The 15,335-nt window shown below is 39.9% G+C and overlaps 1 protein-coding gene across 1 annotated transcript; it reads left to right on the top strand.

Moving 5' to 3' along the window:
* Positions 1 to 509: 509 nt before the first annotated feature.
* Positions 510 to 3,561, top strand: LOC127933900 (sterile alpha motif domain-containing protein 3). The gene is made up of 4 exons (XM_052531009.1): positions 510 to 1,538; positions 1,758 to 1,913; positions 2,008 to 2,100; positions 2,871 to 3,561. Exons 1-4 carry the CDS (start codon positions 510 to 512, stop codon positions 3,186 to 3,188), a joined length of 1,596 nt encoding a protein of 531 aa, XP_052386969.1. The 3' UTR covers positions 3,189 to 3,561.
* Positions 3,562 to 15,335: the final 11,774 nt, after the last annotated feature.

Raw genomic sequence — 15,335 nt, 5'->3', positions numbered from 1 at the left:
AAACATCAGCTCATGGTTGGTCAATTTATGCAGTCAGGCCGGTGTGATGAATTGTCTGTAGAGGTTCCACGCATTTCAACTGTCCCTGTCGATGTTCTTCATGAAGACGTTGCTTACACTTTTAAACAAAGATACCCGAACACTTCTGTTAATTTAGCTCAGACAGTATTTTCTGATGGCATAAAGTACACAAAGGGCATGATCATTGTGCATGGAACAATCAGTGGGCTGCCTGATTTTGCAGAAATTGTGCAGATTTGTGTTTTGAAAGATGGAATTGCTTTTATAGCAAGAAAGTTAGGTTCCTGGTACAATGAACACTATCGATCCTTTGAACTGGAACCGCATCCAAGGGATGTTTCGTTTATAGAGCTGGCTGAATTGGCAGACCCTTATCCTCTCTGTGACTATAAAGTTGGTGCTATCCGTATGGTTTGCTTGAAAAGGTACATACATGCTGCTTGACCAGTTTTCTTTTTTCTCTTTCAGAGTGATTGATCAAACAGAAAATGACTGAGCCAGCAAAATTCAAAATTGTCTTAGGAGATAGTAATTCATTGAAATTGACGCTGCCCTCTGGAATACCCAAATCTATTGAAGAGTTTAAATTTGAGATTAGGAAACAATGTGGGGTCACAGGAGATTTCAGGCTGCAGTATCTTGATACTGACTTTGATGATTTCTTGAATCTTACCTCAACTGTGGATCTCCAGGACAAAGGAACAGTCAAAGTGGTAGCACATAGTGCATATGATGTCTGTTCTCTTTCTTCTGCGGATACTGATATACGCTCATCAACTTCATCTCCGTCACCATCTTGCCTGTCAGTTTCGCCAACAACGTCTGATGTTGCTTCTGCCTCAACTTCTGAGCTGTCTTCATCCACAAAGCTGAGGAGTGAAACCTGGCCAACTAACTTTCTGATCCCTAAGTTTCCCTATGAGGTAGATCTGGAACTGCAGAAAGCCCACGAAGAGTTCTTGAAAGATGGTACTTCACTTAACATAGACACAAAGCCTAAACTAAAATCAGAAATTCTGAAATCCTTGGCTGCAGAAGTAGTGAAGTACAAAGTGTACCCTAGGATTGAAGAATATGAAGAGATTGCAAAAGCCCTGATTACAAAGCATCCATGCCTACAGGAAAAGGGATCAGTTGGTGGGTTCTATGGCTGGAAAATCAGTCTACAGTGGAAGATGGCAAATTATCGGCGTACACTGCGAGCAGCTGGCTGTTCTGAAGTAAAGATAAATTCTTTAAAACACAAACATGGTGAAAATACAAGTCCAAACCAAGTCAAAAAGCCAAAGAAGGCTGAAGTCAATTTCTACCCTGATTATCCAGCTGGAGAGAACAAACAAAGCCTAGAGGAAGAGCGACTGGCATTGCTGTCTGAGGTCCAGAAAAGGGACAACCATCAAATTATTAAACACAAAATGGAGAAAACTTTTGTCTACAGAAGACATGAAGTGATTGAAGAGATGCCCTTCATTGTTGACTTCAAAAGCAGATGGCCGGCTCTGTTTTGTGAACATGAGGTAAATATGATGGTATAACTATTTATTTTTTTAAATATTTTTTAGTGGTGAAACAAATGGAAATTCATTTCCCTTATGTCAAATTGTGCTTTAGTTATTCATGTCCATGCAGAGTTAGCCTAAAATGCTCTTGTGTTCAGATGTCAATGAATGACCCTAAAAAATGTTTTAAACATGAAAGCTATCCTTACTGTAATCTTACGTGTCTTAAATCTGCAGATTGCTGCTGAGTTCACTCGAATCACTACTGTCCCACTAATTCAAACATTTATGTCAAAACTGGATGGTTACACAAGCAAGCTGGCCAGCATCTACCAGAGAAAAGGAGGAATTGCAGGACGTAAAATTTGGAAACTGATGGCTACCATCGACGAGGTTAGTAGTTTGGATTTATAATGCTTGTAAATAATGTCCTCTTTAGTACAGTATTTTGCCATTGTCTATACGTAATGTCTCTACTCTTCTACAGAATGATACTATCTCAACTCGGAGAGCTTGCATTCTAAGAGCACTTTCTGTGTATCTTAATGAAGACTATGAAAACCTCATGAAGGAGTATGCAGTAAGTGTTCTCAGGCAGTCTTTTGTAAATATTTAGAGTACCCCACCCCCAATCACTAGACAATACATTACAGGGGTCATATATGAGTAAACTCCACGTAATATAATCAAGAAATCCATATACACAAAATATATTTAACTTGGGGTTGTCAAAAGTACTGACTTCGGTAACAGTCAATACTAAAATTAAAAAATTGTGATACGAGCATTTCCTGTGAGAATTTAGCGCTGTTGAGCAGATTCTCATTGGCCATAGTGTTCACATGCTTGACAGATAACTGTGATTGGCCAAAATGATCTTTTGCTTCAAACTCTTACACAGATTACGCTCACACATGGTAGTGTTTGTAAGCCGTGTCTCAGCAGATATATTAAGGAACCACTTACTGATCTGCTGATAGATCGGCTTTTAAACTCTGTTGTGTTAATCTGTGCGAGCGCTTGGTGAAGAGCATCACATTCATATCTGTTGAGCACATGAACACTATGGCCAATAAGCGGTAGTGATTTTCTTGCGAAAAAAGCTGGTTTCATCACATTTTAAAATTTCAGTACCGAAGCCTGTACTTTTGACAACCCTAACAAACACAGTAGAGTAGTCTTGTAAGTTACTGCAAATCATTGATGTGAAACATTAAGGAATGGACAGTTAATACAGAATTCTCAGATTATTTGTTTTTTCTAGATGTATTACTAAGAGATGTTAGATTTACAACCTGCATTATTGATGCAATTAAAGTGACAAAGTGTTACTGTTTTTGTGTTTTGTAGGACACAGACTTTGAGAATGCCGAGAGAGACATGGCCAATACTGTAATTGGACTTTACATCATCAGACCTGAAGATGCAGAAGCCTGTGACCCACCATCGGATGTTGGACTGATTGTTGAGGGAGTGAAAGTTCTTCAGAATATTGGCGATGTTACCAAGGCTTGTGCTCTTCTTTTGGGAGTCATTTACAGCTTGAATCTCAGTTATCCTTCAGACCTGAAGTACACTTTTGAGTTTTTCCAGAAAGTGTTGCTGGGACTTGATGCACAGAAACTGTCACACAAAATACAGGTTCTCAAGAACAAACTTGTTGGTTGAATGGGTACGTCTTGATTTTTCTTTCATTTGTCCAATTTTTTATTTATTTTTTTTGGGAAGAGCTGTGACTTACATTGTATCTGGTTTTAAAATTAGGGGCCAGTTTTAATGTCATCTTTGATGATGGCACCAAAATTTGAAATGGAGTTTTGCAGCTTTTTAAGGCATGCTGCCTTACCTGAGCAGATTGTTTATTGTTTGTAAGAACTGTGAAGTCGTAAGAACTGAAGTTAAATTTGTTTGCGGTTGTTTACAAAAATTAGAGGCCAGTTTCGATCTTTTCTTTACCAATGCTTCAAACTATTTGGAATATCAAAAATTGAGCACTGTAGCATTTTGTGACATGCTGCCTGTCTTGAACAAACTTTCCTTTTATTTTCCTTTTATTTTTTTTATATAAGTTAAATTTTTATTGCAATATTTGAAGGCAGTTGCACATAGTAAAAGAATAACATTTTTGTCAATAGTAAAAATTCTTAGTTTTTTTTATTATTATTTTGTTTCTTTTGTTTCTTTCTTTTTGAAACAAACTCCGTAATTAAGCTGTTTGCGGTTGTTTAAAAAAAATAGAGGCCGATTACATTGTTTTCTTTAATGCCTCAAACGATTTTACAAATTTAGCACTGTAGCATTTTGTGACATGCTGCCTGTCTTGAAAAAACTTTCCTTTTATTTTTCGAAGTTACATTTTTATTGCAATATTTCAAGGAAGTTGCACATTGTAAGAATGGTTACTATTGACAAATGTTCTTTTACGGTGTTGTTTCTTTATTATGAAACAAACTGTTATTTAAGCTGTTTGTGGTTGCTTACAAAAATAGAGGCCAGTTTTAAAATGGCTTAAATGATTTGAAATATCAAAAATTGAACACTGTAGCATTTTGTGATAGGCTGCCTGTCTTGAAGAACTTTTATTTTTATAAGTTAAATTGTATTACAGTATTTAAAGGCAGTTGCACATTGTAAGAATGTTTATTATTATTATTATTATTTTTTTTTTTTTTACAAAAAGCTGTTTGTGGTTGTTTAAAAAAAAGAGGCCAGTTTTAATGTTACTTTTACTGTTGATTCTAAAGATCTGAAATATCAGAAATGGAGTTTAGCAGTATTTAAGGGCATGCTGCTTAATTTCAACAGACATTCAATGTATGTAATATTTTTATAAGCAAGATTATTTCACATTTTTGAAGCCAGTTGCACTTTAAAAGACCTTGTGAAGAATGTTTACTGTTAAATGATTGATCTTGTAGTGTATTTGTTTCAAAGGACCTGTGAAATTGAAGTTGTTTTACAGTTTTTAGCAGTTGTATATTGCAAAACTTTACAAAGAAAATAAATTCTGTTTCTAAAAATATGCTTGATTATTTGTTTTACACTTGTAGAGCAAATACTTAAAGTGAATAATAATAAAAAAAATTGCTCCCCTTTCATAATGAAAGTTCATAATTGTAACATAACATTACTAAGTAAAATATACATATAACTAAAATGCAGTAGTGACGCATCTGAATGGGTTGTATGTACTAAAAAATGTTTTGTCAACTTTACCAGAATTTATTTTCTTCATTCAACTATATTGTTACTTGTAGAAACTACTCAACACACATGCGTGGAACCACTTGACACTCTTTTTTTATGTAAGTCCAACAAATAATTTTTTTGAGTGTACAGCGTCAAACACTTCAGTTTCATCCATCGCACTCAAAGATAAACTGCAGTGCTATACAACTACAGGACAAGAAGAGCTAAATAAACTTAACACTGCATCTTAACCAACAACATATTTATTAGATCCTATACCCACTAAATTACTGAGAGAGTTGTTACTTGTAGCAGAAGAACCACTTCTCAACATTATTAACTCATCGTTATCTTTAGGTCACGTCCCAAAACCATTCAAGTTGGCAGTTATTAAGCCTCTTATTAAGAAAAATCATAAGTAGATCCTATAGAACTGGCAAATTATAGGCCTATTTCAAATCTTCCATTTATGTCTAAAATTTTAGAAAACCTTTTGTCTGCTCAATTGAGCTCCTTCATGCAAAAAAATTCTGTATGAATAATTTCAGTCAGGTTTCAGGCCCCACCAGAGCACAGAAACTGCACTTGTTAAAATTACAAATGACTTGCTTCTTGCGTCAGATCAAGGCTGCATCTCATTGCTAGTTTTACTTGATCTTAGTGCTGCGTTCATAATCATAGATCATGACATACTCATAGCTCAATTACAAAATGATACAGGTATTCAAGGGCAGGCTCTAAGATGGTTTAGATCCTACTGACACGTATGGGAACACAGGAGACGGAAGATCCAAGTGCAGTGTGGTTTTATTAAGGGTAATCCAAATCAGGGTCAAAAACAAGCCGGGGTCATAACCAACATAATCCAAACAGAAACAAACAAACAGGAACAAGAACAGGAACTCCAAGACTAGGAAACGCGAGGAAACTAGGTGACGGAAAGTCACTTCCTGGGCAGTGGCGCTGGGCAGGCGGCCATCTTGGACAGTGGCGCTGGGCTGGCGGCCACCTTGTGCTGTGGCGCTTGGCCGGCGGCCTTCTTGGGTGGTGGCGCTGGGCCTGCGGCCATCTTGGGCGGTGGGGCTGGGCTGGCGGCCACCTTGTGCGCAGAAGACCACCATAACCGTGCGGTCGAGACAGAAGCCCACCAGGGTGGCGCAGAAGACAACCACAGCCGTGCGGTAGAGACAGAAGCCCACCAGGGCAGCAAAGGGGATTACATTTGAATATTTACACTCATCCACATACATATTTAACTGATTTCGTTCCCAAATTGCACTGACATACCGCCCTAATAATTTCCGGGATGCGGAAATACCATAGACAGTAAAAGAAATGGACACAGCGACCCCATTGGAACTCAACTGAGACAAGTGAAGCCCATTTTTAGCGATTTTTAACACTTCCGTTTCTGACGCGCAGACCCAAACTAAGCTTGATGACGTCTGCAACCTGTCTGACAGATGTAGATCTTCTAGTAGCTGTGCGTGCAAACTGCCATTGTTAATCTTGCAGAGACGGCGAGCTTGAGCGGGGAGTTCTTTGGCGTGAGTTAGCAGGAGTAAGTATTCTGATTAATTATTTTGTATAGTATTTTAAAATGTAACGCCAGTACGCCATATTAAGTTAACTGCCTGCGAGCTTCTCCTTCTGTCTGTATGGTAATTTCTCTACTGTGCGACAGCGAGTCGAGTGGTTATGACGCAATCGTTAGCCATTTTTTTTACAAAAACTGTTTCTACGGGGCCATAATGTAACATAGAAGGTAATGGAGCCCTTTATACATTGTCGTGTATCTTTAGAAATAAATAATGGACAAATGGAATCTTTAAATTCCTCAGATGTAAAGTTATTCGCTGTCAAAGTGATGCCAAAATGAATGCAAAGTCAATGGGATGCTAACGCAAGTGAAGTTCTGCTACGAGATGGCAGCTCGCGCCCGACTTAAACTTCCGGTCGACTTCCTTGCCGCCTGGGAAATACACTGGTTCGTAGAATCCAGTAATAAAAACGGAATGCCTAACGCGGATGGAATATGCCACATTTTGGATGACTAAATCAAAAGTAGGTCAGTACACTTGAATCGAAACATGACATGGACTAGTGTCTGTGAATATTAAGCCCCCAAAATGCAATATATGACTTGCACATTCTGCATGTCGGTGGAAACCAGGCGTGGACTGGACACCGGGAAAACCGGGACAATTCCCAGTGGCCTGGCAGTGGATTTTGCCCCACTATTTAATATCATTATTGTATAATTGCCTGCCGAATGTACTAAAGCGAACATTTGCGAATCCGTCATCTGATAATTAAATCTCTAATAAGTCATGAAGTGTTAGTCGTGATTCGCGCGCTCTCCGCGGACTGTGGAAGCGCACAGCTGGAGCAGAGACAGGTCAGTTTCATCTGTAAAGATGCTTTTTTGTCTTTGTTTTTATTTATTTGTTTAATCAAGCAGCAGTACGTTACTCATCAGTCATCACTCAAAATACTATATAAAGGACATCATCATGTTGCAATGTTACAGTAGTAATTTAGCTGAAAAAAAATCCTTTTTTTTTAATATATAGGTTTAGGGGGAAGCTACAACAGACAACAACACAACCCTTACGGAAATTAACTATAAATCCAGAGAAATGGTTACTATTAAAATGGTTACTATTGTTTAACTGTGGTAGCAAAAAATGTAAAATTATTTTATAAATGGATTTATTTAAAAATAATAAATCAGGAGAGAACTTTTAATTATTTTGCATGTCCCCAAATTAAAGATTTAAACTTTTTTTTTTTATGTCAGGTCCATACTAAAAATAGTTTTGTCCATGAATTTGTTTGTATGAGTATGAATTTTTTCCCCAGTCCGCCCCTCCTGTAAATTAATGGCAAAGACATGGTTTCATTTACTACACATAGGACTACTGAAGCTCGCAGTGTTTTCAACCTCTGCCACCTCAATATAGGAGTACACGAGCACATAAACATAATTTCTAGAACTGCTCTGTCACTTCATGTGCATTTTACTTATTTTGGGAAAACTATCATCATAAACAAAGAGACAGCAGTTAAAAAAAACACCAATGTTTCAGGAGTTTATTACACAGAATATGTCACATGCTTATTAGATAACAGTATTTAAGTTGATGTATATGCTTTTATAATTCTTTAATTTTCACAAATTTAGAAAAGTAATCAAAAAGTACTCAAAAGTAATTACATTACTTGAATAAAGTAATTGAAAAAGTTACACTACTATTACATTTTAAACAGGGTAATTTGTAATCTGTAACCTATTACATTTCCAAAGTAACCTTCCCAACACTGGATACTAACATGAAAATTATGTTTTGTCTTTTGTGCATTTCTTGAGAAAGTTCTAGGGAAGAAGATTTAAACATTTGAAATATGTTTAAAATTGAATTTTAATAGTAAAGTTGCTCAAACTAATCAAAACATTTTCTGAGATTTACCACATAACAGTTTGACTCAGGGATTACAGTTATCCAGCAGCATGAAAACCCCCAATTGCAGCTATGATTGGGAAACATGAGATTGCAAAAACCTTCAAACTACTCTCAAAAAAAGACTGATTTCTCAGTAAAGCTAAAACTTTATTTATAAATATGTTGTCAATATCATATATATAATATTGTCATATACAGTAAATGTTTTGTTGGTGATTCCGTTGAAAAAAAATTAATTAATTGTATAGATAATCACATTTATAAGCTAATTAAACAAATCTACCCACTAAAAAATAGACATAATAATGATGATAAGCCAAGCAACAATTATAAAGAGAAGTTCTTCCATGGCATAAGCTTTCTCAATGTTATTGCCGTGTTCATGATAATATCATACAAACTGCACATTGGTTTTAACCAACAGTAGAAAACGAGGAAGACCGTGTGAAACACTATTATTCCTGCAGATTTCATGTCATTGTCATTAAAATGGTGTCATGGCTGCCATATATGTGCTATTCACACTATGAGTGTATTGTGATTCTGACATCTGATACTGCTTTTTATTAATAATAATAATAATATTAATAATAAAATAAAATAAAACTACCTAAGCCCACTTTTTTTCCAGTGTGTGTGGCCACCCATTTGGGTGAAAGGATTTGTGTGATGAAACAGGCAGACTGACAGTTATCCTTATTTTAAAGTTGTGGGATTGTGACAGAGAGGTTTTTAATAGGTCTAGTGCCCAGTGTGGTTTCCTTCCCTAAGAATTGCATCAGGGGGTCAGTATCTCATGAGCACACTTACATCATCCAGACATATATCTAATGTTTTATTTATTATCTGAAAAATATCATGTTTAGAATATTTGGTAATCTCTAAAACATTTAGTTGTTAGATTGACAATCAGATGTGATTAACTTTTTCTGCAATCTTGCTTAGACATACTTAAGGCTATGTATATTTAATATATCTTATGTGTGTGCGTGTGTGTGTGTGTGTGTGTGTGTGTGTGTGTATATATATATATATATATATATGTTTTTTCAAGATATGTTTAAATTCAATTTTAATCTATTTACATTATATTGAAATTGTGTTAAACTGGAACCACTTTAAGTATACTTGCAATTTAATATGCAATTTAAGTGTATTTCTAAAAAAAGAATTTACAATGTACTTTTAATACTTGATTAACTACAGTTTACAGACACACTGTTTTAATGTGCTTCAAGTACATTTCAGTTGTATTTCATCTCATTAGAAATGCATTAGCGTTACACTACAAGTATATGGTAACACTTTAGAATACTGTTTCTTACTTGCTGCATAACTAATAAGGACTTATAGATAAGGAATACAATTTTATGATCGTGTTAAGTAAGAGTTAGCTAATCAATAACTAATGTATTCTGTCATACCTCCTAAAGAACTACTATTAATTATCTACTAGTTAAGGTTCAAGAAAAATAACTATGAAGTAACTACTAATGAACAGTTGTGCACAATTATATTGTATTGTGACCCTTTCATGTGTGGCCAGGGAATTTGATTTACCACCAGAAACACATTAACGGGTTCACTTACTTTGTAGTTTATTCACTGAATACTTTCAAGAGAATTATTTGTTCTGAAAAGTTTTCCAAGAGTGTAGAAGAAACAGTTCCGGCTCACCGCTTTCACAAAATACACAGAAAAAGAAGGATCAAATATCTATTTTTGAAAATGAAGCAAACAAAACAGAGAAGGATACAAGGAGCTGAGAATGCAATTTTAATCTCACAGCTCTATATTTCCTCATTGTATAATTATTTGGGAACACTTTACAATAAGGTTGTATTAGTTCAAGGGAAGTTCAAGGAAGGGGTCCAGGGAAGGGGGGAGGGCAGACTTAATGTGGTGCATGACTAGCCGTTCAAAGCACTTCATGAGGATGGTGGTAAGTGCAACAGGACGGTAGTCATTGAAGCAGGATGGAGATGGCGTCTTCAGAACTGGAATGATGGTGGATGACGCCCGGGGATGTTGTCAGGATCCGGAGCTTTGCATGCATTGATCCTGCTGAAGGATCTCCTCACGCTGTCTGAGGTCAGCGTCATCACCTGGTCGCCGGGAGGAGGTGGAGTCTTCTGTGCAGTGGTGCTGTTTTGTTGCTCAAAGCGAGCGAAGAAGGTGTGCAGCTCGTTCAGCAGAGAGATGTTGTTGTCACAGGTCTGTGGTGGGGGCTTGTAGTCCGTAATGGTCTGTATCCCCGCCACAGTTTCCTAGTGTCTCTGCTGTCACTGAATTGATGCGCTATCCTCCTGGAGTGCTGTCTCTTAGCTTCTCTGATGCCACGGGACAGGTTGGCCCTAGCTGTTCTCAGGCCCACCTCATCTCCAGCTCTGAAGGCAGCGTTCCGTGTCTTCAGGAGTCTGTAGACCTCCCCTGTCATCCATGGCTTCTGGTTGGCCCGGACAGTAATGGTTTTTGTGACCGTTACATCATCAATACACTTGTTGATGTAGGCAGTGACAGTCTCTGAGTACTCCTGGAGGTCAGTGGTGTTATTGCATGTGGCAGCCTGTTTATACATGTCCCAGTCAGTCGTGTTGCAGCAGTCTTGAAGAACCTCTGATGGTCCTTCTGGCCACACTTTAATCTGTTTGTAAACTGGTTTGGTGACTTGAATGAGCGGTGTGTATGCAGGCATTAGCATAACAGTGATGTGGTCTGAGGCTCCTATGTGGGGGAGGGGGAGGGCTGTGTAAGCACCTCTCTGTGTGTTATAAACAAAGTTCAAAATGTTATTACCTCATGTTGGAAAGTTAATGTGTTGGTGTATTTTTGGAAACACACTCTTAAGGTCAGCATGGTTGAAATCCCCAGCTAAGATGAGAAAAGCATCGGGGTGTGCTGTCTGCTGCTCACTGGTGTGCTGGTACAGTTCATTTAGGTTCATTAAGGTTCCTGTTGCTGATGATGTTGAACAGGGGGAATGTACACCGAAACGAGCAGTATAGCAGTATATTCCCTCGGCAGATAGAACGGCCGGCACATAATAATCATAAACTCCACCAGAGGTGAGCAGTGTTTGCATATCACAACAGTACCGCGGCACCACACATCATTGATGTAAACACAAAGCCCTCTGTCGGCTCGATAACACGTCAGCTGGTCGAACTGAATAGCGCAGTCTGGAACGCTGTTGCTGAGCCGTGTTTCCGTGAACACAAAAAGACAACAGTCTCTTACAGTCCTCTGAGTTGAGCGTAGTAATCGAATGTAGTCCAGTTTATTGTCCAACGAGCGTATGTTAGCCAGTACGATGGTGGGGATAGATGGCTTGTGTGGGTTAGCCGTTAGCCTAGCCCGGATACCTCCACGTTTACCCATCTTCTGCTTCCTCTCACGCCGCTTGTGGCGCCTCTGCTGTGGGCTAGATGCAGTAGTGCGGGTCGGTGATGGCCTCCGTAGCAGACAGAGATCCCGCAGCTGTTCCGCGTGCGGGGAGTTTAACTGTAAAAATGTGGTTCTGCTGACATAGAGAAGAAACTCGTGACTGTATTTGCACTTACAGACAGGTAGACACGACGACAACATACAAAAACACTGCGACTTACAAGACAAAAAACACGAAAACACCGTTCTGTCGGGACAGAGAGAAGCCGCCATCTTGGTTTTATCTTGGTTTTATTAGTTAACGTTAGTTAATGCATTAGTTAACATGAACCAACAATGAACCAACAATGAACAACTCCACTGTTCAGGATTACTTAATGTTTTGTTAATGTTAACTTACACCTTTACGGTCACACTTTATTTTAGGTTCCAATTCTCACTATTAACTAACCATTAATCATGATTTTCGCCTCAATTAACTCCTTATTTGCTGCTTATTAATAGTTTATAAGGTATAAGTTGTTAAGTTTAGGGTATTGGGTAGGATTATGGATGTCATGCATTATATGTACTTTATAAGCACTAATAAACAGCCAATATGTTAATAATAGACATGCTAATAAGCAGCTTCTTATTAGTGTGAATTGGACCCTATAAAGTGTTACCACATTTACTAATGCATCTCTTCACATTAACCACATTAATTAAAATGAACTAAAAATGAACAACACATCTGTTCAGCATTACTTAATCTTTGCTATTGTTAACTTATTGTCACGGTTGGTAAACCATGATCTCGGGGTATTTGCACTTTGTGGTGAATTCTGTGTGTTCCGCGTCTGCACTAATTAGTTTGTGGGCGTCTCCGTTAATTGTATCAGCAACAGCTGCCACTCATTACTCATCCACTATTCATGTGACCCGTCACGGAAACCAGTGACACAAGTCGGCAGCACAACTTTCGAGCAAAATGAGAAAGAAGCATGTTTTTTTTTTTTTTTTTCAAAATTGATGATTTTCGTTTTTTTTGCAGAATCTGTTAGTTGAGATCACAAAGAAGCCTCTCCATGTTTGAGATAGCAGTATAGGTATATTTAAAAGCATACATTTTGAGGTTGAAATCAGCTTGTTTGTCGAAGATTCTAGCACGCAGTAGGGGCGTTTCATTGTCTGTCTGTATTTCCATACTGGATAAGCCGGCTTTTGTTTCTTTTGTTATTGCCCCCGCCCTCCGAGGGAAGCGTGGCTACTTGGTATGCAGCGCTCTGGCCGGCTCTAGCTGATATCAAAATTCAATGAAGATGTACGCCGCAAAGATGATCGCAGACAAGCTGAACCGTGGCCGTTACACCGAAAATGTTTTGAAGTACTTCTTCGACAATCCGGTTGGTTATGAACAAGCGCTCACTGATTCTGAAGACGATCTGAGTGACGATGAAAGCGGCATAATAAGACTGTATAATATCCCTAATCTACAACTGAGCGAAGATGAGGACGAGGAAGAATGTATCGAACTGGTGTCAGACGAGTTGGACCGTAAGATATCAGAGGCTATATCGATAGCAACATTTGATGGGGATAAAGACAGAGAAATGGGGAAAATTTATTTAGAGAAAACATTTAGAGGCAAACAGACGCACAGTGCAAACTTCAGAGATGGTTACATCCACAAAGAAGAACCCGGCAAAGAGAAAGTGTGACAGAATGACTTATTTCATTGGAGGCATCTATATGAGATGTAAATGAGCCCCATTTTCACTCGCAGCAGTGAGAAGAGGTGAGAACTGCACAATCTTTAGAGGCTATTTTCTGCTTTTTGAGTGCCTTCCTTCAAATGGCCACAACTTCTCCAAATATTATCAGATTTCCATGTGTTACACATCGTTGGAAAGCTTGGAGACTACACTTTCAGAATCTGTGTAGTAACTCAATATACCCCAGAACCGACTTGTGTCCCTACTTTCCGTGATTGGTCACATATTGGCTTGTCTCACGTCTTGTGTTTGTGAGATCATTGTCTAATGTTTGATGTGGTTCCCCTGTTCGTCTGGCTCTCAGTGTTGTTTGCGTTTGGATGTCTGTGTTTCCCTAGAACCTCATCCACTCTCCGCACGTTCACTTAGCCACGGACACTTACCTTCGGCTCTATTCCCCACAGTTCCTGTGCCATCCTCTCCTGCGGCCTACACACCGTCATCATCCGGATTACTCAACTTCTCTCCGCCATCAGCTGGATTCCTCACCTCTTCACCATCACCACGGAGTGTCGTTGTCTCATCATCATTGTTTGTTTGTGTACTCGTATTCATATCTTCCCATTAAATCTGTTAACTCGCATCTGCTTCCAGACTGTCCTTTTACCCACTGTCACATAACTATCTCACCACCATGGAAGCAGCGAACACCAATACCCTCACCGATTTCATGCACCACAGCATCAAGAGAATGGATCAGCAGCAGGAGAGCATCTCGAACACCGGACGCGCTGTCCAAGCGCTGGTGGCACAGGTGTCCGAGCTCACCCAGCAGATTTATCAGCTCACGTCTCCCACTGTGCCCATCGCACCGCCTGCGCCGTCCGTCCCCCGGGAGATTCCCCAGGACCATTTCCGGCCAGAGGCACGACTTCCGGCGCCGGAGAACTATGCGGGTGAGCCAGCGTTTTTTAGAACCTTTCTAACCAATGTTCGATGCATTTCGCCCTACAGCCCTGCACCTTCGCTACTGAAGAGTCTAAAGTAGCGTTTACACTCACACTACTGTCTGGCAAGGCTGCCTTATGGGGGACGGCGGTGTGGGAGAACCAAAACCCATGTTGTGCCTCGTTCCATGCCCTCTCCGAAGAGATGAAGAGAGTCTTCGACCAGGCTGCGACCGGCAGGGAGGCCGCCCATCGTCTCTCGGAACTCCGGCAAGGTTCTTCCTCCGTCACCGACTACTCCATCGAGTTCCGCACCCTGGCGGCCGCGTGTCATTGGAACGAGGCGGCGCAGTGGGATAGATTCCTGCATGGGTTATCCGACCGTGTTCAGCAGGAGATCTACCTCCTCGAGCTGCCCCCCACTCTCAACGGACTTATTGAACTGGCGTTACGAGTTGACGCAAGGATTAATCGCCTGGGCCGCCAACCCTTCTAGATCTACCATCTCTCCTGTTAGGGGGCGCTTGAGTCGAGAGAACACGGTCGGTTCTGTCGACGATCACGAGCCCATGCAGGTGGGTAGAGCTCGGCTGTCCCGGAGGGAGAGGGAACGGCGGAGGTCCCAAGGATTGTGTTTTTACTGTGGAGGCTCTGCTCATAACACCTACTCATGCCCGGTAAAAGAGCCAGCCCGATAGTAAATTTGAGGCTACTATCGGGTGGGATCTCCGCTGAGAAGTCCTCACCAACATCATCGACCCTCTTTCCGGTGAGACTGCGGTGGAAGAATCAACATCATGAATGTCAAGCCCTTCTGGACTCCAGAGCCGAAGGTAATTTCATTGATTCTTCACTTGCACATCACTTGAACATTCCTGTCCTTCCTGTGTCTCTCCCCATCCATGTCACCGCACTCAACGGCCAGGAACTGCTTCACGTCACGCACCATACAGAACCCATCACACTGATCACGTCTGGAAACCATCAAGAAACCATATCCTTTTTTCTCATGGACTCCCCTGTTGCTCCCATTGTTTTAGGTCACCCCTGGTTGTCCAAACATAATCCACGAGTGGAGTGGGGTTCTAACACTGTCACATTGTGGAGTGAAAGATGTCATGAGTCTTGTCTGGTTTC

This window comes from Carassius gibelio, chromosome A18 (assembly GCF_023724105.1).
Source record: "Carassius gibelio isolate Cgi1373 ecotype wild population from Czech Republic chromosome A18, carGib1.2-hapl.c, whole genome shotgun sequence".
Classification (NCBI taxonomy): domain Eukaryota; kingdom Metazoa; phylum Chordata; class Actinopteri; order Cypriniformes; family Cyprinidae; genus Carassius; species Carassius gibelio.
Note: the sequence above shows the minus strand (reverse complement) of the source record. Positions and strands in the feature narration are given on the sequence as shown.

Coding starts and splice junctions, on each gene's coding strand:
- LOC127933900 (XM_052531009.1), top strand. CDS start 510: ATGACTGAGCCAGCAAAATTCAAAATTGTCTTAGGAGATAGTAATTCA. Junction 1,539..1,757: donor CTCTGTTTTGTGAACATGAG/GTAAATATGATG, acceptor TTAAATCTGCAG/ATTGCTGCTGAGTTCACTCG. Junction 2,101..2,870: donor ACCTCATGAAGGAGTATGCA/GTAAGTGTTCTC, acceptor TGTGTTTTGTAG/GACACAGACTTTGAGAATGC.